The sequence below is a fragment of the Mizuhopecten yessoensis genome, unplaced genomic scaffold (genome assembly GCF_002113885.1).
Source record: "Mizuhopecten yessoensis strain PY_sf001 unplaced genomic scaffold, ASM211388v2 scaffold179, whole genome shotgun sequence".
Lineage (NCBI taxonomy): Eukaryota > Metazoa > Mollusca > Bivalvia > Pectinida > Pectinidae > Mizuhopecten > Mizuhopecten yessoensis.
In genome coordinates, this window is record NW_018403417.1 from 147,041 (window position 1) to 172,505 (window position 25,465).

General features: G+C 35.9%; 1 protein-coding gene across 2 annotated transcripts in view; it reads right to left on the reverse strand.

The window, feature by feature from the left end:
• LOC110457460 overlaps positions 1 to 25,465 on the reverse strand; it is a 123,828-nt gene that overhangs the window by 90,272 nt on the left and 8,091 nt on the right. For both annotated transcript variants that reach the window (XR_002463694.1, XM_021508830.1), the window contains exons 3-25: positions 24,867 to 25,040; positions 21,864 to 21,893; positions 21,508 to 21,707; positions 19,352 to 19,506; positions 18,951 to 19,141; positions 17,793 to 17,834; positions 16,850 to 17,040; positions 16,189 to 16,346; positions 14,778 to 14,953; positions 14,286 to 14,345; positions 13,585 to 13,769; positions 13,174 to 13,337; positions 12,502 to 12,674; positions 11,898 to 11,933; positions 10,869 to 10,985; positions 10,399 to 10,581; positions 8,476 to 8,733; positions 7,576 to 7,605; positions 7,173 to 7,366; positions 6,353 to 6,507; positions 2,593 to 2,792; positions 1,536 to 1,577; positions 457 to 647 (exon numbers count right to left, since the gene is read on the reverse strand). Coding sequence is in view for 1 of the 2 variants with exons in the window: in XM_021508830.1 (XP_021364505.1) it covers positions 457 to 647; positions 1,536 to 1,577; positions 2,593 to 2,792; positions 6,353 to 6,507; positions 7,173 to 7,366; positions 7,576 to 7,605; positions 8,476 to 8,733; positions 10,399 to 10,581; positions 10,869 to 10,985; positions 11,898 to 11,933; positions 12,502 to 12,674; positions 13,174 to 13,337; positions 13,585 to 13,769; positions 14,286 to 14,345; positions 14,778 to 14,953; positions 16,189 to 16,346; positions 16,850 to 17,040; positions 17,793 to 17,834; positions 18,951 to 19,141; positions 19,352 to 19,506; positions 21,508 to 21,707; positions 21,864 to 21,893; positions 24,867 to 25,040 (3,305 nt within the window). In the remaining variant the exon portion in view is untranslated. The remainder of the gene's footprint in view (positions 1 to 456; positions 648 to 1,535; positions 1,578 to 2,592; positions 2,793 to 6,352; positions 6,508 to 7,172; positions 7,367 to 7,575; positions 7,606 to 8,475; positions 8,734 to 10,398; positions 10,582 to 10,868; positions 10,986 to 11,897; positions 11,934 to 12,501; positions 12,675 to 13,173; positions 13,338 to 13,584; positions 13,770 to 14,285; positions 14,346 to 14,777; positions 14,954 to 16,188; positions 16,347 to 16,849; positions 17,041 to 17,792; positions 17,835 to 18,950; positions 19,142 to 19,351; positions 19,507 to 21,507; positions 21,708 to 21,863; positions 21,894 to 24,866; positions 25,041 to 25,465) is intronic.

Here is a 25,465-nt window from a genome sequence, read left to right on the forward strand (position 1 = left end):
TATAACCGTAAAATAAAGATAATTGAGATATTTATACGCATTAATGTACAACCGATACATTTATTTTCTATGTTTTTTTCCCAAAACAAATCAGTGTTCCTCTTACTAGAATAAACAAAAAACTCTCATTTTTCGAGAACATTGATAGTTTTCTGATAATAACCGTAAGACATTATACATTCAAGATATGTTATAATACTAGCGACGATATATTCACTAGAATGTCATTTTGGGGTTGATAAAGAAGCAATAGGAGATCTGCAGCAAATCAGACAAACTTACAGTTGTAGATCGCACAACGCTTCAAGGTGTGCGGTGTCCACATCAATTGCGCATAGTGCAAAACTGCAAAATAATTTGCGAACAACAGTCGTTCGATATGTGTCGTAGATGAGAAGTATTTAGTAATGGCCTGTTAATTCACATCTAAAATAAAGTAAACAAAAATCAGCAAACCTGGTCAATGATTGTCCAGTTGCTTGCCCAATCCTCCACCACAGCCGATTTGTACGAGACGGCTGGGATGTTATTAATTGTCTTGACTGTCTCGTCGCCATTGTATTCTGTGGTAGTTCCCTCCCACAGGGTTTCTAGGTTACCAGCCGAAGGAGTGACGCCATCAACACCCTTGAATACCATATGCCAGTCTACATGTAACATAAACAGGTAATTTAATTATACGGTAAGAATGGTTTTCATGAACATTAATTATTTGATAAAGATGAGAATATTTTTGAAACGAGTAAATGTTAAATGAAATTGTATCTGAGAACGTGAATTAAACGTGAATTGACAAAACTTAACTAACAGCAAGACCCCAGCTGGACTTATTTCGTTAAAAAATGCTGATCCAGAAATAACAACTGTTATTTGCAGAATGGCACTCGACCTTTAAACCTAACCGATCTTCGACACATTTGACTCGTGTTTTCGAAAAAGTTGGGAATGTTGTTTATTTGGACAAGCTTTATAGGATTTCAATGCCTCCGAGAAGGTTTGTCAATGTGATTTCATGAACAAACTTGCTAGTATTTAATTTCTATAATTTGCTACGTAAGTAACACTATTTTAGTCATTTTCTGATTAAATAAAAAATGTAAGCTTATTTAATCTCCTTCAAGTTAAAGGTTTAGGAAACAAAATAGAATATTTCAGTTAGCTACAAATATCATGACACTGGTCTTAGTGGAAGTCTTAAGACTTGATTACCCATAGTAACCTTTGCTTACTTTTGGTAAAGGCCAACTCTTTAGATTTAACACATAACACCAAAAGATATGGGTGGCGTACTTAAGTGTCACTGATCTAGACCTTTTCAAGTCGTTTTACCCCTGTGATACTTGACAGCACTTTATTGTATTTTACTCGAGAAGCACAACAAGTTGTCCCAGATAGCTGCATGATCCTTAGTCTTTCAGTTCGAAAGAAGAATGCGCAGAGAAGATGTTAACTGGCGACGGACAACGCACCATACTTAACGCTCGTGCCAGTCGAGCTTTAGAACAATAGCGAGTGATGAATGGAACATGTATTACCTTGGACAAATATACCAATTGCGTCTGCATAACCAACATTTCCTTAAACAAATAAAATACAATTTATGTTGCTAAATTAGTATTTGGCTTATTCCGTCTTTGTGTATTGCAGAGTTATCTTCTCTTGGGAGAAGGTATTGATTGTTACGTCACTTGTTTGTAAGAGTAACCTCATCACTTTTTGAGAAAACGACGTAATTTTCTCACACAAACCAACGACGTAACAATCAATACCTGCTCCCAAGATAGGATAACTCTGCAAAACGCAAAGACGGAATTTTACACAATAAAGCATACATTTTCTTTTATGATTTTTTTTTTTTTTTTTTATAATGAAATTCAGAAATTCTAATTTGATAATCTATAAATTCACTACAGTAAAGATTTACAGCTTGTTATACATGTGTATATATTTGTAAATCATTTTGATTATTGACCGATTAGAAAGATAATTTAATCAGTGCATTTGAAGACAAATAATTTCTGTTTCAGATATGACGTAATGATGAAGAACTTTTAGAATACATGTTTGGTTAAGTACACCATTGCTATAAACACTGTGGTGTTTACGTAACTACAAAATTGAAAGCATTCTTGAATACACATCTGACCAATTAAGAGCAGAGCCATTACACAATGGAACCATGATGTCATTAGAATATGACACAAACATTTATTCACGACTTTTTATGCATTGATGTTTTCATCTCTGTTTTTTTCTTCAAATTATGATAAATAGAAGATGGAAAAGATATTCATTCACTCGTATAACAAAATTTACCGATATTTTATATTTTCAAAAGTCATAAATAGAAATGTTAGCGTTTTCACGTTGAATATAAAATTATCTCACTAAACCGGTCGACTGCAACGATATTTGCACTAGTGGTACCCACTCTTGAATATATATTGCTATTATGCCATGCTCGTAATATACATGTTGTAATCAACAGGATACCCTTAAATATATACTATAAGCATCAATATACGTCTCTGTGAATATGTAGGTATCACTACAGACAACAATTGTCATCTAAAAAGTGCATTATTAGTCAACCTGAACTCCATTGTGTTAACGTGCTTGCAGTTGAGTACACAACATAGGGCTCCGTCCTGGAACCATCGTACGGTGCCCAGGCAGAGCAGCCTGTAGTCGATCCATAGTCTTTGATGAAAACCCATCCTGCATAGGCATTACACACACCGTGTGTGGAGCTAACGTAGAAACTATGCTTAAATGTCGTCGTGTCTGTATATCTGTAAATTCATAAACACCATTATAGTGAATATGTATGAAAATGCGTAAGGGATGAATTGTTCGTTTTAAAATGATTTATATCTTCAATGATGAGGTATGAATACGTCAAGAGACAGCGTGTAGCACTAAAAATCAGCTATGCACTGTAATATGTATCAATACATATATATATATATAGAGTTGAACATGGTGTAAATGAAGAATGAGCATAATAATAATAGCAACCTATATACGCACACAAAAACATACAATGCCCTTGTGAGGACGACATATTAAAGAAATGACACATATAATTTAAACATCAAAGAACTTTGGATGTTTGTGTATTGCTTTATACTTGTGACTGGGGGAAGTTAATAGATAACTCTTTGTGTCATTTCGATATATACTAAGGAAAGTATACCGATACAGAATAGGGCTAATTTGTTTAATGATTGTCATCAGCGGTCAAAATAAAGATCACAGTGAATTCCTTATTTGCTCTTGACAGCATGTTCTGCCATCTCTGGATAACTCTGCTTACTGAATTTGAATATTCCAGGAAAAATGGTATAGCTTTGGATAACATTTAAAATGACTGAAGTCAGAGGTCAAAGCATATATACTAGCGGAAAAAAGAAACTGTGCATGCGGAGAATTGTTATAGAATATATATTACCAACTGTATATACATGAACATTCACACACATGACCGAGTATGACACATACACACTATCCGTGTGTCATTGGCAGTTTTTCCCGTGCAGTTTGCTCTCTATAGGCGTTGATCAGTTTGCATGTTTTTCTCGTCCAGCCATCCAATTTGACAATGAAATTTTATTTTCAACTGTTGGGTCACTCTGTTGAGACCATGGAACAGTAAAAACAGCATTGTAACGTTTTAATTTGTGATTAACGCTATGCCGAGGCTCAATGAAAATGACCGCCTCCGGATTATTGGTATGCTTCAAGCTGGTTTGGGCCAAGCCGTTGTCTCTACACGTTTTTATGTCCATCGAAACACAATCCGGGATTTGTGGAGACGACATCAACAATTTGGCCACGTCGGCGATCGACCACGTGCGGAACGTCCACGTGTGACGTAACGTCAACAGGACAGCCATATTCGGCTTGTCCATTTGAGAAATAGCTTCCAAGCGGCAAGTTTGACTGGACGGACAATCCCTGGGTTGCTACCAATAAGCCCGGGAACTGTACGGAACCGATTGCGTGAACGAGCTATCCGTCCGCGCCGTCCTGCAATCCGCACAGTTCTTCTGCCATGTCAGCGTGTAGCACATCTGGACTGGTGCAGAAGGCATCTGCGATTTACTCGACGGGATTGGGCAGGCATTTTGTCCACCTGGATAGTAGTGACGGCCGTTCCAGAGTGTATCGTCGCGTTGGAGAACGTTTCCGTGACGCGTGTGTGGTACAACGACGTTCTTGCGGCGGAGGCAGCGTTATGATTTGGGGCGGCATCACAGCCAACGGGAGTACGCCTCTGGTGGTTGTTAACGGGAATTGGAACGCGCTATGTTACCGTGACGAGATCCTCCGGACCCACGTCGTTCCATTCGTGCAAGGGCAGCAACGTCACATTATGCTACAGCAGGACAACACCAGGCCACACACAGCTCGTGTCGCTATGGACCTTCTGGCCCAGCAGAACGTTGACGTGTTGCCCTGGCCAGCTGTATCCCCCGATCTGTTGCCCATTGCACACGTCTAGGATGAAATGAAGCGCAGATTACGGGCATTACCTAATCAACCGGTGTCGTTGTCTGATTTGGCTGCAAAGTTGGTACATATCTGGAATGCCATCCCACAAGCATTCTTGAATCGTCAGATAGGCGTCGACGTTGCCAGGCTTTCATTCAGGCAAACGGTGAACATACGAGGTATTCTTTTTGTGAACTCAGTATTGATCCATGCTGTGTTTACGTCAATCCTGAGCGAAACTTATTGATTCCATAACGTGGAAAATGGAATGCAACTGTTAATAAATAACAAATTGATAGTCCCTGAACACCTTGTTGTTCTACGTCATACACATTTATTTTTATAACACATTTTAGGCATGCACAGTTTCTTTTTTCCGCTAGTATATCATAGTGACCTACTTTTGATATATCGCACTCTGCCCTCATCAAATATACATGCAAACCAAAGTTTGTTAACCCTTGTGAAAAAGTATATAGACATTTGTTTTCAAGGGTAAGGTTACAGGTCAAAACTAAGGTCTCAATGACCTACATATCGTACTCTACACTCAATTGACCATACGGAGATGTACTCGCATACCAAATCTCGTTTTTCCCGGTGAAATACTATGAGAGATATCCCGGGCGCTATTGTTGGTTACTCTAGGTAAAATAGTATAGGAATTGCCCAAGAAAACCCTTTCAAATGTTGATGTAAAAGGACATATCATAGGTCACATTTACCTGCTGTTTGTACTCCGCACCCTGCCATCCAAAGTTGTATTTACAAAACAAATCTGGTTACTCCAGGTGAAACAGTATAGAGTATATGCCCGGACGAACATTTCAAAAGCTTGAGGTCAAAGGTCAAAAATATAGCTCATAGCGACATACATTCAATACGAATTTATTTATAATATAAATGAGGGTGACTATTTGTAAATTATATTAGGTTTATATATATGAGCAAACGACATCGCAACACCGAGCATTTCGTATGCGATGGATATCGGCACATATGCCAGACGTTTTCTTACGAAACATTTGAGGTCCTTGCCCTTAGTGATGAATCTCGATTGACATGCTTTCGAGCAGATGCCCGTCAACGTGTGAACTGAATCCATGGCGAGCGTTTTTTGTCTGTCGTCTGCGTTTTCGAGCATGACGAGTTTAGGTGGTGTTGATCCGGGCACTTTTCAATATATACTACCGCCCTATTGACCCATTTGATTGACATTTAGCCCCGATTGGTCGCCATATCGAGCATTTGTGCGATAAACAACACATGTAAATTTGGAATCACCGTGACCCCTCCGCTAAACAAAAGTGAAATAAACATATATATAACTCCCCCATTTAGTACGAGGTATTGAATAACACTCCTATATTGACATGCAATGTCCTTAAGAACTCTATGCAAGGCAAATCTAGTTATACTATAGCTGTTAGAGGAGGACACACACGATATTAGGGAACGGTTTCACAACAACCATTTCAACTTATGGTACTTTATTTCATGAGACGATATAATAAAGGCTTGTTTTGTTAAAAAATAATATAGGAGATTATATCAATTTTCAAAGTTACGTATACCGTCTGAAAATAAGACATGTTTCTAAAAAAATGTATTTTATTAATTAACTCTAGAAGTTTCGATTCTTATTCGTCTCAGTATATAAAGAATAACATATTTTAGTACTATTGCCAACGCGTAGATTTCTTCCCTGCGATCATTTTAATAAGTCAGAACACAAAACGGTTAACATGCGAGACATTCTTCTTTTATAGTGTGTAACTATGTTCTGTCCTAATTACACTGATCTTTGAAATATATGTAAACATTTTAATTAATGACTATGATTTGAAGTTATACGCACTTGATATCACAGTAGTTCTTAGAAACTGTTTTTATATCCGTGTAACTTGAATACAGGATATTGTCACAGTTCATCCATGTGTCCTTGCTTGTCCCCTGCCCGTTGTACACGATGTACGCAACCTCTTCATCATTCTTGTAAACCGAGTATCGAACCTGCAATACGCAGATAAAAAAAGTGTGCATACATCAACTCCTTTCACCTTTAGCTACTAATGACGGTAGATCTATACCTGAATTCACAATGAACTACACCCTTCATGTTATCCATTTTTAAATAAATGTTTTTTTCGAAGAAAACATACTTTGCTTTAAATCAATATATCAAATTCATTCTCAACACATTAGCAAAACTATTTCATTATTAAAAACAAGAATACAAGAGGGCCTGTATTGCTCACCTGAATATTTCTGCAATCATTGCAAAATAATCTCATTAAAACCTTATACTAAAAACATTTCAAAATATTGGTTCTTCTCTCAGCACCCCCCTTGCGTCCAGCTCTACGCTCTTTTGCCCAATGATGCTCTACTCCTCTGTTTATACGTAGTTGATTTCTATTTGCCCCGGGTACTTCACCCTAAAAATACTACACCTGATCAAGTAACTCCGTTGATTCGAATAATTGTTTAGTGATCGGAGGTCCAGATTTTGGATCATGGTCCAGCGTTTTTGTATTTTGTAAAGCTAGATTCATGCCGGGGGAAATGTTTATAAAAACCATAGTCACAGTTTTTGACAGCTGCACATGGACCGGTAAGTCTCATCTTACTGCAAATTTAAAACAAATATATTTCTAGATTTACATCGGTGTACGTACAGCTGAAAACGTCCGGTTGACTCCCCACTCGTTCAACAAGGCTGACTTGTACATAGAACCTCCTGACGAGAAGTCAGTCATCACACTCTCAGTGCCGTCATTAACTGTATCGGACGACAGGTAAAACGAGGCTACATCGGCATGACCAGAAGGTGGCGCTGTTCCGGTTGGAGATTTGAACACCAGCCTCCAAGCTGAAGGTAACCAATATTAATCGATTCTTAATAATATTATATGTTTGCGTAAATGGAAAATTGGCAAATATGCAACGTATAACTGTAATATAATTAGTGTATAAATCTTCTATATGATATGTATCTGTATGACGAATATATTCAAATAAATTATGCATGGGCTTTAAATATTTTAAAGGTTTGCCAATTGTCACAGAAGTCATACGTACGGCCCTGGAATGTTGATAACATCAACGATTCTGAAAGGAAAACAAGTAATACTATCAGGTATTTATTTCGGTATTAAAGACGTATGGCGTCTGCTACTACTGTAAAATTAAAGTAAAAGTGGAATTGATGTACAAATGATGTGACTAATCCTTATAATTGTTATATAAGTGATGTATGCTGCAAGTGTGTTTAAGCACTTAAGGAAATATATGTTAAATAAAGCATTGACAAGAGCTGTTACAAAAGAGTTATCAAATATGCATCAATTGTATGTTTGATAATCTGGAATCTATACAATAGGTTGAAACGAAGGCGAAAAGATTAAACGGGACAATTTCGAGTGATAGACATGGAAACTAGTCAAAGTCAGGGCATCGTACTGTGGAATTATTTAAAATACACAAAAAAGGCCTCAATCAAAAAAGTATCATTGGTCTGAATAAAATAGCCTAAATTGGCCACAAAACAGGGAAAGCAAGACAAACAGGAAGGCATTATGAATGCATAAGACAACAAGGAGATTCAAAGATTAAAATAAAACACACACAGTTGATTGCACCTTTAAACTATAGTAATAGTCACATTATGTCAAAATGAACTTTACTGCATTTTACACCTGTTTCATTCTTCCAGGACTTATCGGTGATGCTAAGGGACAAAAGTTTGGAGCAATATATTCGGTAGCGTAATCGGCTACTGCACGTCATGTGATACTTATTACGATGTACTCCATGACGACTACCAATTAATCGATGGATAGATTATGTTGGGGCAAAAAATGAAACTCAATTGTTGGAAAACTGTTTACAATGAAGATGCTCAACAAAGATCAACACAAAAATCATTTATAAACACTTGAAAAGATACCGTTATATAATAACTATGCATGATCCACTCACCGACACAGTACATTGTTGCATATCCGTATTTTGTAACCGAGTATGATGAACACGGGTTTCCTCCGAAGGTGGCGTCGTTAAAAGTTATAGTACAGTTAGTAGCTTGTCCGTGACACGCTACTCTGACGTCAGAAAGGGGATCCGTATCGAAGCACGTAGTACTATACCCATAGAAGGCGCTCGAGACGAATATGTAAAGTCCGGACTGACAAACCATTGTGTAGGACAAATCGACTTGGATGTCCCCCGTATTGTACACTGGAATAAGAACAAAGTAACATTAATCAACACGATGTAAGTGTTACATTTAATATTCACCTTGTTTATCATGGACAACTAGAACACTGACAGGTCAGGAATGGCCCCGTCTTGTGGCAATATATCCTCCATAATCATCAAGATGCATGCTGCCCATATAGCTGAGCTTGGACTTCAAAAAGAATCGCAAGGAAGCAAAATATACATTTCACATGTAATATGATGTGAGACTTGTTTCCTTCCAGCTCCAACTGGGCTGACAGAAATGTACATACCGGGGCAATACTCATTTGTTAGCTTTGATTTGTTTTATTTCACCGAAAATACCTCCTCCATCAAGAGCCATGGTTAAAGTCAGAGATCCACTTTGTCTTTGACCTTTGGACCCAAATGACATTGGCATTTAACCCAGTGACCCTCATCTTTGGTCAGCTGACTTTTTCTTTAATTACCAACTTTGCTTGATTATATCATAACCAAATTTTCATCAATGAAACTTCACCTTTGGACCCCGTAACCCCGTAACCTTGACCTTAGGTCAGTTGACTCCTTGTTTAATTCTGATCAACTTTCCTTCATCATGTCATAATAAATTGTTCATTAGTGATAGGATGCAAAATTTGACCTTGACCTTTGAACCTATTGACCTTGACATTTGACCTTGACTTTTTACCTCAGTATGTATTTTTGTGAACTGAACATTTTGACCAGGTTTCATGTAAATCGGTCAATGAACAAACTTTGTGGACGTACGGACAGACAGACAGACAGACAGACAGACAGACAGACAGACAGACAGACAGACAGACAGACAGACAGACAGACAGACAGACTGACTGATTACCAAAGGGCACCCGTATCTCCGATACTGGGCCCTAATACTAACTTAGTCATAACGTTTTGATGCACTAAGCTTTTGTATATATAATGGTATAAACATAATTCTTCCCAAAGCAATTTCTATTTTTACCTTCAATGCTAGTCTAACTACAGACACGCAGTACATGTAACGACAAGTTATTTACGTTATTTACGTTATGACAAAAGTCCCGGTTTTAACACAAGTACATGTGCATCCTCTGACTGTTTTTTTTCTAGGTTGCTAATATAATCGGTATGGAGTTCAACATAAATGATCTATGAGAGAGTATATAAGTTATTGGTGTTGAAATATTTTATGTATTCCTTAACGTCAGTTATCCTAAAAGCAGATTTGCTTAATTTAATATTGATGTATTCTAATACAAAGTTTCAATTCCAATAATGTCTGATAACTCTTTTATGAAAAGTAATCTCGACTTATATTTTCTCTAGCTATCTATTATTTCTGGTGCATTGCGCCATATATAGATCCCAATATACTTCCTTGGTTACGCAGACAGGTGTTTATTTATCCCGAACGGGACACTTCGGTAGTTTGGCTAATATGTTGTGCAAAGAAAATAAATCATTCCTTTTTTCTGATGCGTTCATCGAAATGTGTAATTGAATCCGCATCGTGGCATCGGGTATGATTCCAATTCCGTCATTTCACGTCATCGTTGGCTAATATTGACGTCACGCATATGACCGAGATTGAACCTGTAAACGCCCTATTTTTGTAGTGGAGAGTTTTATCATACATGATGCACATAAACGAGAGAATTGACGTTTACTTTCCCTTACCGGGACATGTGGCCAAATTAGGAATACATCCTTGAGTCTCTGATGTGTCTCCCGTACAACCCTGGCCGTTCGGACCCGCTGGTGTCGGATTAGTACATGTCCTGGTCCTGCTCTGTGTTCCCCATGCGTAGCACGTAGTACTACACGTATTCCAATCCGTCCAAGTTGTGAAGTTACCGTCAACTGAAAACATTGAAATTATTTAGGAATCTGTATGTTTTATTTTGTATTATAAACTTATTTGAATATGTGTGTGTGTTTTAGTTGAGATGATTAAAAGATTCTTAGAGGTGTATTACATCAACATTATTACACAAAAATAAAACTTATCCTTGAAAAAAAAGCCGTTACATTATCCGGTAGACTACATGAAAACTCATTTGTAGAAAATCATGTACAAATACGACTGAGCAAAATGAGGAGACAACACTAAATACTAAAATACTCAATGAAGTATGGGGAACACTTACGATCTGCGCAGTCCAGTCCATAGTAAGCTCCATCACAGACGCATTCATACTTCACCCCTCTGTGGTAACACGTGCCGCCATTCTGACAAGGACTGAAGTCACAGAAATCGTCCATTGCTAAAGAGATAACATATTACATTACAATGGTGGTTTACAAAGAGCAGTATGTGCATACTTGGTGACACTTCCAGGGAATGATTTGTGGCAGTTTAGCTGCCTGGCATATAGTTTGAAAATATACGCTAAGCCATATTACAAACATCTGCTGAATACAACACTCGCACCAACATCTGCTCCATAGAAGAAGTATAACACATTAGATGCATACAAGTCTTTCATAATTTACTGCTTCATACACACCATATTCAACATCTACTGCCTTCATTACTTTCGAAAATATTTCTGCTGAGTACATACCTGTACAAACATATGCTGCTTACTATTCTTAAATAAAACACCGTTGTATACAAAAACTTATTGACCCATATGCATCATACATTTATGCAAATATCTGCTGCATAGAGAACTTTTAAATATTCGTGGTCTACAATACTTGTGATTATATACAGCAAAAAATATTGTCCAGATATCTGCTGTATCAAAACATGTACAGGGATACCATGTATACACAATTTTAAAGCCATCGCTATAAACCGTAATCGTACAAATATTCTCTGAACTCGATGCTTGTATAAACAGCTGACGCTGTCAATATTTCAATGAATATCTTATACACATACAAAATTAGCTTAAGAACAACCTATTGTGGAATAGTACGTCAAACACCTGCCCATAACACAGTTTGTGATGCGAAAAATGTAATGTATAGAGGTGCTTTTTTACGCAGTTTAACTTTTGCTTTTTTTAGACGGTAAAATAGGTCACGATACTTTTACAGTAACAACATGTAAAGTGTAATCATAGAACTGAACGATTATGGGTAAACTAGTAAAGCAATTATTACCGACAAACAGTTATAGCATGCACAATTGCCTGTGAACTAGTATTTATGATAAGAAGATAACTTACCTACGGATATGACAAAGACGTCTGCAATAGCCATATCTGTTTGAAGAAACCATTTGTAAACGTTTCATTGCATTGTTTTATCTCGGTATTTTTGAAAATAAAATAGAATTGTATACGACAATGCCTTTAAACAGACATATATAGTATGTATGACAAGGCATGCAAAGTTAGCTTTGAGTATTTTCGGATAATTTACTTCTCTTCGTTAACAAAAGACAATGATATATATACATTTCTTACCGATTGGTGTTGAGGCATGCATCAAATCATTTGCAATATACATGTATCTGTAAACTAACTTGTTTTGATGTTACTTCCTTAGTATTGTTTACTCTCACAATGACCACAAAAACGTATAGATTGTAATAATAATCGTACACGCAGTTGCGTCTAGGCATATAATTTCAATATTTCATTCAAATTTATTATCAATCATCATTTTTGTTAGTGGTATAAATTACACAAAATACTACATTTTCATTGAGAGAAATATAGCTGTTATTCTTGCAGGATTTTGCTAACTGGTCACTGGATGGAATGCAATGTACAACTGTATATCTTAGTGAACAGAAATGAATTGAAATAGACAAGGATTTACACGTACTGTCATTGTATTCGTATCTAGCAGGCGATGCGTCACTATACATCGCGAATGGCGATGTAGCTTTATTGTCATAAGAACAACTGGAGCCTTCAAATACGCCTATCCATCCGCCGGCTGTACCACAACTGCTGTAAGTATACTCGATGAAGAACCGTCTTGATGCCGAGGTATCTCTGAATGGGAGACAATATCGTTTATACATATTAATAGATATCATTCAATATGATGATAGTACGATTTACTCATTAATGTCACTGCCTAACGGAGTGCATATTTACATCATCATTTAAAACGTGTAAGGTTTAAAACGTATCTGTTTATATAGATTCAAATCATAAAAGAAATAAATAACTACAGCAACAACAATACAATAACATTTAAAATGAAATGTTAACACGAAATCATGAAACAAAAATCGAAATGGACAAAAATACATTAATTGAAATGAGAGAAAAAAACCGTTAGCATTTCCTGTCACACAATTGGCAATCGAATGATTTCTTCAATTACAACCGCCTGTCAGAGATATTGGACAATTTAAGCAAAATTCAGTGTTAAATGAATATTGTTTTCAAACATTGAACGAGTATATGCATTTGTATTTTATATCTAGGCTCTTTACTTGAACAATGTGTTTAATTTACAATAGTCGTACAAGAAACTATGACATACCCGGCTATACTACAGTACACTAGTGAGCTTGTCCGCCTATTAAGATCCTGGAAGTTCGTGTACAGGATTCTGTCACAATCAAACCACGATGATTTGTCAGATCCGTGAGCATCGAATACTACGTAGGCCGTTTCCACACCGCTGGTATACATTGACACGCGTACCTGTCAAAAAACAGAGCATGGTGAATAGAAAAATTAAATATTCCGTCATCATTTCATCAACAAGGAAGTAGTTAAGAAAAAGTCAGTACGGTATATGCATATAATGAACTGTGGTTAGTTTTGGATTTTGGTTAAGCGCCTATTAACAGTCAATGTTGCTATTATCTCATATATAGGCTTATGCTTTCAAACCATGCATGCTTTTCTGTAAGCATTTTCAAGACTTACAACGGTAACTCAGTCTTACCGCCGTGAAATAATAGCTTGACCAGCTGTCTACGAGGCTTGATTTATACGTAGACGTGGAGGCCGCAAACGAATGAGCAGAGGTTGTAAATTCATTTAAAGTGTAGGTCCCGGTCCAAAGGTCGTAGACACTGCTAGCGGGTGAAATCGATTGGCCTCTTGCCCACTTCATCACAGGGTAAAAACCTGTGTTGACATAATGACATAAGTAATAATATATGATTTATATAATTTTTAATGTTATATGTAATATGTATCTGCTATTTATTGTAGAATAATTTTCGCGTCAGATAAAGTTTGCTTTACTACGCTTTCCTTGTTATAAACATTATTCTGCATTCACATGAGTGAGATTGTGCCTAATACCTGTCAGAACGCAAATTGTGTAAAACTAACCCACACATACGCAAACTATTACCGTAATACAGCAATAACGAGACCTCGAAAGATACCATAATTTGTTAATTGAAAATGAATTCGCTATTTCCTGAACTTTCCTATTTTTTTTAAACAATTTCGGTACGGTATAATTGTTTGTTATCTTTTATAATAAATTTGCTCCTGATTGATTGTTTTAATACGATACTGGTTTTATCATAATGATATATAAATATCCGATTGTTTCACCAGAAAACCTCACATTTATTTAAAAATCATATTATGCAATCGATTTATAATATCAGAAATATAAAAGTATCACACCTTTCACAAAAATCCCAAGTGTATCCGCAGCTGGAAAACCAGATGAGTCCCATGAACTACCTGAAAATATTTATAACAATTACGTAAATAATATTTAAGTATATCAAAATGTTACATTTATCATTTATTACACGTTATTATAGTAAATCATAGCTAAAAGTGTAACCCAAAAGAGCAAAATCAAAACTGAACGTAGATATGATGAGAGAGAATCACACGCAATATATAGTCATAATGCACCCTCCACCCCCCAACATCAACAACACCAACAACAGGTTCTCTGAAAGGGTAAATAGTTAATGCACCACATGCTGCACCGCATATACAGAGAAAGATCTGATAGAGACACGAAATAATTGTATGGCAATAACTTCACATTTTCACATTGAAAATAAATTGAATATTTTCAGTGCAACGCCTATTAAGAAATATAATACCAATATCAAAACCAGCCTTTTTTATTTAAGATTGTGAATAACAGTATCATTTCACCTGACTCAGCTAAACGGTCTGTGGTGGTACTGCTGTATAAAAAGTAGGGGCGAGTCTGGACGTTGTTATCAAAAGAGCACAGTACACTTTTTCCAACGTCTAGAACCATCATCCACGCATAAAAACCGGAACAGGAACTACTAGTTCTGATAAGAGCAAACTTCCGGTATGTGTCACTGTAACAAACGTTAACGCGATTGTTTAAAAAATGTAAAAAAGTTATGTAAGGAATTAATGTAATGAATTAATAGTAATCAAAAATGCTTTGCTTACTAAATGGTATCAGATTATACGAAAGCCTAGAAGGTGAATCTTTTGAACGGAAAATACATTTTAAAATCGCAATATTACGCGGATAACGCAAATTAAGTCGTACTCACGTCTTTTAGAAGTCGTTATTACGCGAAACAGGTCGTAATAACGCCTTTCAAAATCGTAATAACGCGAATATAGTCGTAATAACGCGTTTAACGCTTTTGAAAGGCGTTATTACGTGTTTATCCGCGTTATAACGCGATTCTATTTTTTTTCCTTTCAAAAGTTGACACTTCCAGGCTTTTTTAAGATTTTTTGCTGATCGTTAATTGTCTTTATTTTGAGAAATAGTATTTATAAGTTATTTTTGCACAGTATAGGATAAAAGACGAATTTATTTCCATTTCATCTAGTAAGAACAAAACGTTGTCAGGTCGCTATTGCACTAAATTCTCAAATTAAGATGCTTGTATTTGATACGTAATGACAGTAAACAGTATTAAAAACATAATTGAAATCAATCAATATTTTGTAAAGTTATATAGGAATTATATATGATATCATTATGAGTATATAGGACTAAATTGTTAGAAACTGATAATTCATTAGGCCAATTGGTTATAAATATTGAAACAAACTATCAATCACATGTAAGTCTACATTAACATTTGCCTAGATTATTCTCAGTAAGTATCACTGAATAAACCCAATACACACGGTGATTCTTCAGCTTTCTATGTCGTTCAAACCTGTGTAGATATACATAAGTTTGTCCGGTTGAAAGTAAATCGGAAAGGATTAACATTGATGTTTATCTGTTTAATAAGCTTTACCACATATCCGGTCAGCATCAGAGTGTAATTTCTAGAGTACATAGGACAAACCTCCGACATCATAAATCGTGTTTTTTTTTCTTTTGTCTCGAACAAGACGTGACACTAATACATGGAGCTGTAATTTTCAATTTGTGGTTTAGTATTTCCGAGAAAAAGCACACAATTCAGACTGGATGGAAGTTTACCTGGTACACACAATTAAAACCGAAAGTAGATCAACATGAAATGGATAGAAATTTAGCTCAAAATATAACACAAATACGTTGATGTATTGTAGGGAAACAACAGTGAAGATTTATGAAGACGTCAGAGTTACCTACCCTGCTATTCCACTGGTGGTTGGTGTATCGGTGGTGACATCACTGTAACTGGAATATATTTCCTTCCCATCAGCAAACCATGTGATCTTGGTCGTGCCCCGCCCATCAAACACAACATAGGCCTTTTCGTCTCCACTCGTGAAATAGGCGTACTTCACCTGTCATAGACAGGTATATCATTTTAGAATCAAATGGTAGGATCAACATTGATTGCAAATGAAAACAAAATCAATTTATAAAATAACTTGTTTTAATCTCTCATGTAACATTTTATTTTGTGCAAGTTAAGTGAAACAAATCAGTTAAGGAAACTGCTCGATTAAGATAAAGCCATATCCTGTTTTCGTCCGGTTTATCAAATTTCAGTTTCATCCTGTTTGTGTCACTGCTGTTGATTTGATAATATTCTAAACTATATATCGTGTGTAGATTTTTGTATAAATGTGCTAATCAGACAATGTTCATTCACTACCGTGTATCAACCCTCTATATATATCAGCGCTCGGTCCTGAGCCCCTCGGGCTCATACAGAGGGTTTTTTGGGTTGATATTGGGTAGAATAAACAAACTGCAATATGATAACCTCTAAAAGTAGATAATTCACCATGAAACATGTTGTGTAGAAGTAACTAAAATGTAATAAAAACAATTTCCAACTCACCATATCGATCAAGGTAAAGTATCCTTCCCAGTCCTCCACCAGACTTGACTTGACGGTACTGCCGGGTGACGTGGTGATGGTGGTTTTCGAGTCGTCGTTATCATTCTCCACGGTCGAACCCGTCCAGAGGTCAACCAGTGACCCTGCTGTCGGGGTCACACCTTGCACTCCTTTGAACACCATGTGCCATTCTGAAGATAACGAAGACGAAAGTGAAAAGCAATCTCCCTTCAACCTTTCTTTTTGGTACAATAAAAATCCTCCTCGATCAGATAATTTCATCGTCATTCTGATAAAAAGGGAGAGTTTCGCGAGAGATTTTTTTGCATTTGTGATGATCTGAAATCTATAAACTCTGTGTAATAACATTTTATATGGTCAATATGTAAATCATATATTCACGCTTATTCACTCCTCGCAAACATGCTTGAGCGTTTTTCTTGCCGCAAATATATGTTTGTAATGTTAGGAATAATGGAAGTTTATATTATAGTTAATTGTATATTCTTAGACTTTTCCTAATACATACTAGACAGTGTCATTGTATTGTATAATTGGTAAATTTCGTGGGGGATTTAAGTTCGCCATATTTAGCAGTCATAAAAAGATAAGGCGAAAGCAATAACCAATATTAATACCATGAGTATACAGAGATGAAATAAACGACATCTTAACGTATTTCTTACCGAATAATGAGGATAAAACAACAATTAATTATCTTATTTTACGTTACTTTGATAAACAGTTGTAGAATGTATCCCAAACACTAACGTACCGACGTTAGCACGATATTTAAACATGACAATGTTGCACACAATTTCATCCCTGCGAACTGTTTCTGATTAGGATAACAACGAAATTAAGCAACTATATAGTATAACAATTGTAACCAATGTTTTATTAAAAGTGAAACGTATAGCAATTACAACCAAACCATACTTACCCATGATGAATATAGCCAAGCTGTCACCATTGCTAACTGAACCTGCAATTTAGACAGATGTAATATGAACGACAAGTAACAGTGTGAACGTGCATTGGAAGGACGTGTGAACATTTATTGTTTAACTTACATATACATTAGTTATGCTATATTCACTTCAGAATATTTATAGATCATAAAAACAAGAGGGATGGTGCAAGACGCAAAACTGATGAAAGACCCCCTCATTTTAACATCATGTATATACATTTATACTTTTTAGTAAGTAATGTTACAGTCAATGCTTTATCAGTTGATCATACCAATGGTGTTTGTAGTTACTAACTAATGTTTCTGATTGAAACAAAAGAAAGATGTACAGTGGTGTCACAATACGGATGAAGATATAAAGGACAATATGTATTACTAAACTGTCTATCATGTGTAAATAGCGGGCGGTGTGAATGTGCGACAGGTTTTCAATACCTGAAAATGGCACGTCACTGAGGTAAGAAAGCTTAAAATGTATTACCTCTACCTGGCTTAGTGCTCACGTGTCCTTCATGTGGGAACGTACAGTAGGAATTATGTCCATATAAAGTACATTGATATTGTGTGTCAAAGATGGCAAAAACGTTAATAGGTATAACCTGTGTCTATCGCGAGTGATCAGAATGTGAAAGTTGCTATAATTTGCTATCACGTGGCAAGATTGTCGAGTATGTATAACGTACCTTTCTTTCACTTGTTAACAGTGATGAGTATGTACAGCAGGTATTACGCAATGATTACGTGTTCTCGTAGTTCTGGGAATGTATAGTAAGTATTTGGTTACTATCTTTCAACTTTCAAATTGCGAGAATGTACAGTCGATAACACATTGTACCTTCTCGTCTTTTACTTTGCAATAGTTATGATAATGTAGACTAGTAACCGCATAGTTGGTTATTTACGCGGAAATGTACACGTGTCACGTGTCCATAATGGTGCGAAAATGAACTAGGTATGCCTTACCTGTTTGTGAAGTATCGATAATACTGAGAATGCACAGTACAGGTATTTCATGCATGTCAATCACAACTAAATAGTTATAAAGGACATACAATTTGTACATCGTATTACGTCCCCCTTGATCAAGTTTTAAAACTATAACGATGCAAAGCAAAGTGTGTTATTTACCGGAATAAAAATTTTGTAGTGTTGTGCTCGTGGAATATTTTATATATGGACTACTCGTTGTAGATGGGTCCCACTCAGTACAGCCGGACACAGAGTTAAAATCCTTCAGCACTATCCACCCATACATAGTTGTACATCCGGTTCCGTAGCCATTGATGAAAAAGTTTCTCTTGTAGTTGGAATCCCACGGTCTACAGCAGATATTTAGTATCAAAAATAATAAGGTCTGTGTTGAGTAAGATCTTATTATACAACAGAAAATATAACAGCAAGGATAAATGAATACGAAAGTACATATTTATAACATTTCTTATATACTTTCAGTTTATTTTGTTTTCTGTTAAATCATAGTAAACAAATTTCGTGATAAAAGTGTATTTGCAATAACCGGAAATACTTACGAAAGTCCACAGTAATTTTCTGAGTAGGTTGCTATGTCTGTGTAGCTGGAGCCGATTATGTTATCGCAGTTGAACCAGTCCAATTTCCCTTTCCCGAGTGCATCAAATATCACGTAGGCTACTTCTTTTCCACTTTTGAATACTGACAGTCGTACCTACGGAAAAAGTTATGAACATGATTGCTTCTTCATAACCAGTTTAATATATTTCACATTCGTGATATAATACACCTACGTGTAGTAGGGGGACAGGTTTTTCCATGCCTATACATTAAATACAGACAACTTGAACTGGTTTAGTTTATTTGCCTCTGAAGAGACCCCTATACCTTGGAGAGGGGTCAATAACCGTTGTATCATGGAATTTCATGCTTTTTAAATACGTTGTACTCCATCTGAGCCGCGGGGCAGTCAACCTATCGATGTAAGCTATATATCTCTACGCCCTCGCCCGTCGGTGGTCAATGTATATCTTACTGGTAGTGCGGTTACACAGATCGGGTACGCACAGTCACGTGACAAACATATCTTATCTATACGGACAACGCGAGATGCAAAACGCAGTAAACTGAACAGTATATAATAACACACAAGTACAATACGCGGGAAAACAAAACAAAACCTGTCTTACGACACACGGGCACAGATCGATGCATATAACTAAGTACTAACATTACACACTTGCATATTAAACAACATCTACCAATTTGGCAATATGCAACTATATTAATGTTAAAGGTCTAAATAACAAGATTAAATCATAAAACAATTATAGATAATAATGAAACCACCACATAAAAACATGTGAATCTTTATGTCAATTGAGATGATATTTGCTCGTTTCAAAATATTTTACGATTAAGCGAATCAATATATTGTTTTTCATGTTGCTCTTAATTTTGAGTTTGACATCCGTGATACATTATAAACATTTTCCTTAGTAGAGTGCACAGATAACAAAAAAAATCGACTAGTTTAAACCACAACTTGTACTGTTCCCCTGCTTGTATTATTTCATTCGTTCGGCGTTCCATGGAAGCCAGCACTTTCACTCGATATAATTATCATAGAACAATACAACGTTCTTTATAATGTGTACACACATTTTAATGGTATTGCTCGTACCTTGTACTAAGTATATAATGAACAATAAACTTGCTAGGTAGGATAGGTTGTATTTTGGTGTCTTTTGCAATCCAAACCATACTATAAGGAATGCATCGTATGTCAAATTAGTTGGTACAGTCGATCACATATTTTCGTATGTTGCAGTAAGATTTGGCTTGTACGAATTCATGTATGTCCTGCTGCATTCTATCACAAAACATCATGTTTGTTTTTAAGTTTGTTTGTTACCTCTTCTATCCCATTCAAATTATTGTATTACCTAACATGCAGTGTCAAAACAACCAAACATTGAAGGAAAACGCCAAAATAACTTTTCTGTTCCAGATACGAGCAAAATGTGTCAAAAACTGTATATAGTCACTTCCTATTGATAACATTACAAACTGGGGTGATATAGTTTTCAATGTACTTTTAAGGAAAGCAAGTTTCAGTTAGAGTCAATAATCCAAATGTCCCAGTTTAAACTCATGGAAACATATCTTCACTGGACTATGGTAATTTAGATTCGATCTTTCAAATTAAAAAAAAATATAGGAATCAAAGGAATCAAAATGATTTTTGGTTCTGTCAAAAAAACATTGATATAAAATGAAAAGGAGTTAAAATAGTACTGACTGTTATTTGTTGTCATTTATTACATTTTTACCAGTAACAAATTGATATTATTCATTCTATAAATGTTTTGCTGATTTGTACACCAATGTCCAGCCTGGTTAGCTTAACATAACTAAGTATACATTAAAACAACGTTATCATTTAGTTGAAATATTGCTGTCATATGCCAATGTATGTATAGCATTGATACAAGTGAGATAGTTTCTTCCAACAGTGTAATGACAAAAGGTTTGTTTATATTGCCTTGTTCCATTTCCTAAGAAATCAATATACGTAATTGAAGTATAAGGTAAATTTCTTTGTCGTAAATCTTAACACTAGTATGCTTATTATGATGATGGATATTCATACAAAATGTATTAATGCAAGCTAATTTAAAATATTTAAATTCTTTATTTTATCTCATTAGCTTACGGCGGATATGGTTATGCCAGACTTCCATTGAAGCAACTTTGAAGATTTGAACGCACTTCCGCCGGAACTGAAGTCGCGCATGACCGACACACTTCCATCATTGAGTGTGCTAGACGAAGTGCTGTCAATGAAGTGTGTGTAGTAATCGCTGTATCCTGACACCGTCGTACCCGCGGGGGCCTTGTACACCAATGTCCAGGCTGTAAGTATGCAAAATGAAATACATATATCTATATCATTAAAAACTCTGATAATACAGAACAAAAGTTAAATGTTGTATCCATGATTTTTTCTTATAATGCATAGAAGAAATATTACCTAGTGCAGAACATTTTATATGGGAAAAAAACACTTACGCCCACGATGGGTGTCTAACTGGGCATCATCTGAAATAAAAGAAAACACAATGAAACAATTAAGTGCATCGTCAACATAACAAGACGCAACTCATTGAAAGTCGGCGTGGAAGGAGGAAACTCTACTGTATGGCACTTGTGTGTGTATTAAACTGTTGCAACGATACGAACAAATTAATTGCAGAAAGAGGAAATGAAATAACAATCCCAACTCTCCTCAAAAGAGGCCAATCAATGAGAGACAGAGATATTCCAGAAGGATATTTGAGCCACCATCGTACCAACTTCCCAGATTCAGTGTGGGAGAGATATGTCATGTCCTCTAATAAGTTGGAGAGAGTCATTTAAACAGAAAATACATGGTATGATAACGTTTGATCAAAATATCATTCTTCTATGTATGAAATTGGTCTGTCAAAGCTAGTTGTCAATTTAGCTTTATATTTGTACAGTACTTCATGCGTGAAAAGTGGGACCTAAATTTGAAATTTTGGAAGCCATCTGCAGCTGATGACTAAGGACCACGGAAAATTAACATATGAAATTTGATAGGGATACTATCAAGTACTTCTTGAACAAAAGCGACAACGAAATTGAAAAGTAAAAAAATCAAAATTCAAATGGATGTCTGGTTCGTTTAACGATGTAAAATCAAGAAGGTTCGTGATCGTTTTTACCTGAATACATTTAACAAACAATTAATTTTCGCATATGATATGTTCCTGCAAACAATAAAGCTTATTGGTGCGGTACCGTGAAACTGTCCAATTGGGGACCGCTCCAATACACTATACACGTGTACTAGGCATTGTGATTAATGTTTGGCATATAATTGTGTACGCCTCGTTTACCCCATTATAGACGATATGTTTCTGACCACTTCTATGTATGTGCGTTGCATGGATGTTTGTGGCAACGAACGGTTAACCAGTGATAGCTTCCCTTGCATGGGAAGATGCCAAACTTCAGTAAGTATATAGCAGTAAAAACTGTTTCACTCGTTTGGATTGTATTCGATACCAGTTGATCGCTACTTAATATAAACAGTATAATTATCTACAATAGCAGTTGTACGCTATTTCGTAAATACAGTAAAAAGATCTATAATAGCAGGCCTAAATCAGAATATGTCTTTATTTAGAATGTTGTACGATTGTGTCACTAAATTGTTTTCCCCACACAGTGAGACTGTTTGAACAATTTCAAAGCTGTACTTGCACGGGTATTAAGTAAAAAGTCATTTATTTTATCTTATTTTTGTACGGTATTTACTAGATAACATGTTATGAAAATAATCAACAAAATGAGTTGATACATGACTCTAATATTTCTTCAAAGATATAAAATTATCCCAAGCACTCAACATTAAAAGTTCCTATTACGTCTATTTTCAAAGAATTGGATTGGCCAAATATTTAGTTATATAAATTTGAACTTTTTTGGATGTTACAGCAAACAAATATTATCAAAAGGCGGAATTTTATCGACAGATGTTGATATAGTATACGCAAAATATAACTTATTTGACAGATAGCCTTTTTTGTTTACTGATATTCACTCCTAAGGTACGAAAGCATTAAAATTGCCAGGAATGATGCCAGTATAATGATGTTCGTATCAACCATGTTTCAATAACAGTTATACACTTTTTGAGAGAGGAAGATAGATTTCTTGTAAAACTAAATCCTATAGTTTGAAGATAACATGTGCAGTATAAACGTCACAGATATATGTGCAGTATAGACGTCACAGATATCTGTGCAGTATAAACGCCACAGACATCTGTGTATTATTACGTTACATATATGTGTGCAGTTTAAGCGTCATAGATTAGTCGTCATAGATTAGTCGTCATATATATATGTGTAGTATAAACGTCGCTGATACATTTGGATCACATATATATATGCTGTATAAACGTCACAGATATGTATGTGTACTACGGATATGTGTGCAGTATAAATCTCACAAATACGAGAGCAGTGTAAACGTCACATGCATATGCGCGGTATAAACCTCCTAAATATGATTGCAATGAAAATATTACAGGAACGTCACCGATAGCTGTGCAGGATAAACGTCACAGGTACGCCTACATAATATACGTCACATACATATACGTGCAAAAAAAACCGTTACAGATAGGTCTGGAGTAAAAACACAGATACGTGTTCAGCATAAACATCAGAAATTTCTGTACAGTATAACCGTCACAAGTATGTCTACAGTATAAATGTCACAGATATGTGTACAGTAAAAGCGTCATAGAACTGTCTGCAGCCTAAATACCACGTGTATGAGTGGTGTATAAACGTCACAGATATGTGACCAGAATTCACGTTACACATGATTGTACAGTATAAATGTTACATATATATATGCAGCATAAACGTAAAATGTATGAGTTCAGCACAAATATAACATATATTTGTGTAGTATAAACGTCACAGATTTGTGTACACAGTACACGTCACATATAGCTGTGCTATGTAAACGTCCAAGGTAGGTAGGTTGTATACACATCAAACATGTGTGTTCAGTATAAATGTCACAGATTTGTGTGCAGTTTAGGCGTAAACCATTTGTTGCAGGCTAGTGTCACGTGTGTGAGTGGTTTATAAACGTCACAGGAATATGACCAGAATACACGTTACATATGATTGTACAGTATAAATGTTACAGATATTTATATGCAGCATTAACACACAGATATCTGTGCTGTATAAACGATAAATGTACGAGTGTAACACAAACATAACAGATACTTGTGTAGTATACACGTCGCATATGTCTGTGCTTTATAAACATCACAAATGTATGTTCAGTATAAATGTCACAGGCATGAGTACTTTGCAGTTTTATGTGGTTAGACACATTGTTTTAGTTATCCACTGAAGAGTACCATGCTCACATTATTTAGGAAACAATACGCGTTCGACAATCACACAATCATTAAAGTTATATATTCACAAAATAAAATAAAGAAAACAGACAGCATCTTACCGTCACAAGTGTGTGTGTTACAGTACTGTGTTTCTGTAGCATCACCACTACAGTAGGACCCTGGGGAAACGAACGAAGGGTTGTCACACGCGCGTGTCCTAGATATGGATACACCACCTCCGCAAATAACCGGACAGTCACTCCATGTTCCCCAGTTAGACCAGCCTCCATTGCCTTCAAACAAAACATATTACAAGCAATACTTTCTTATCTTGATGTATTGATTAGCGTGACATGTAGCAAATAATGGTAATTGACAGGAAACTTTCTTTAAACAAATAATCCCTCCCTTACTGACAAACTGACATGTAAAAATATGTTATGTCAGATTACTAAGCAATGGTGTCATTTATGTGTCTCAATGTGTCTGTGGTTTGAAGTTGGTTCGCCTGTTGGAACACAAGTAAAGCCTGTGGTGTAGCCTGTGGTGTAGCCTGTGGTGTAGCCTATTGGAACAAAGGTAAATCCTGTGGTGAAGCCTATTGGAGCAAAGGTAAATCCTGTGGTGAAGCCTATTAGAACAAAGGTAAATGCTGTGGTGAAGCCTATTGGAACAAAGGTAAATGCTGTGGTGAAGCATATTGGAGCAAAGGTAAATC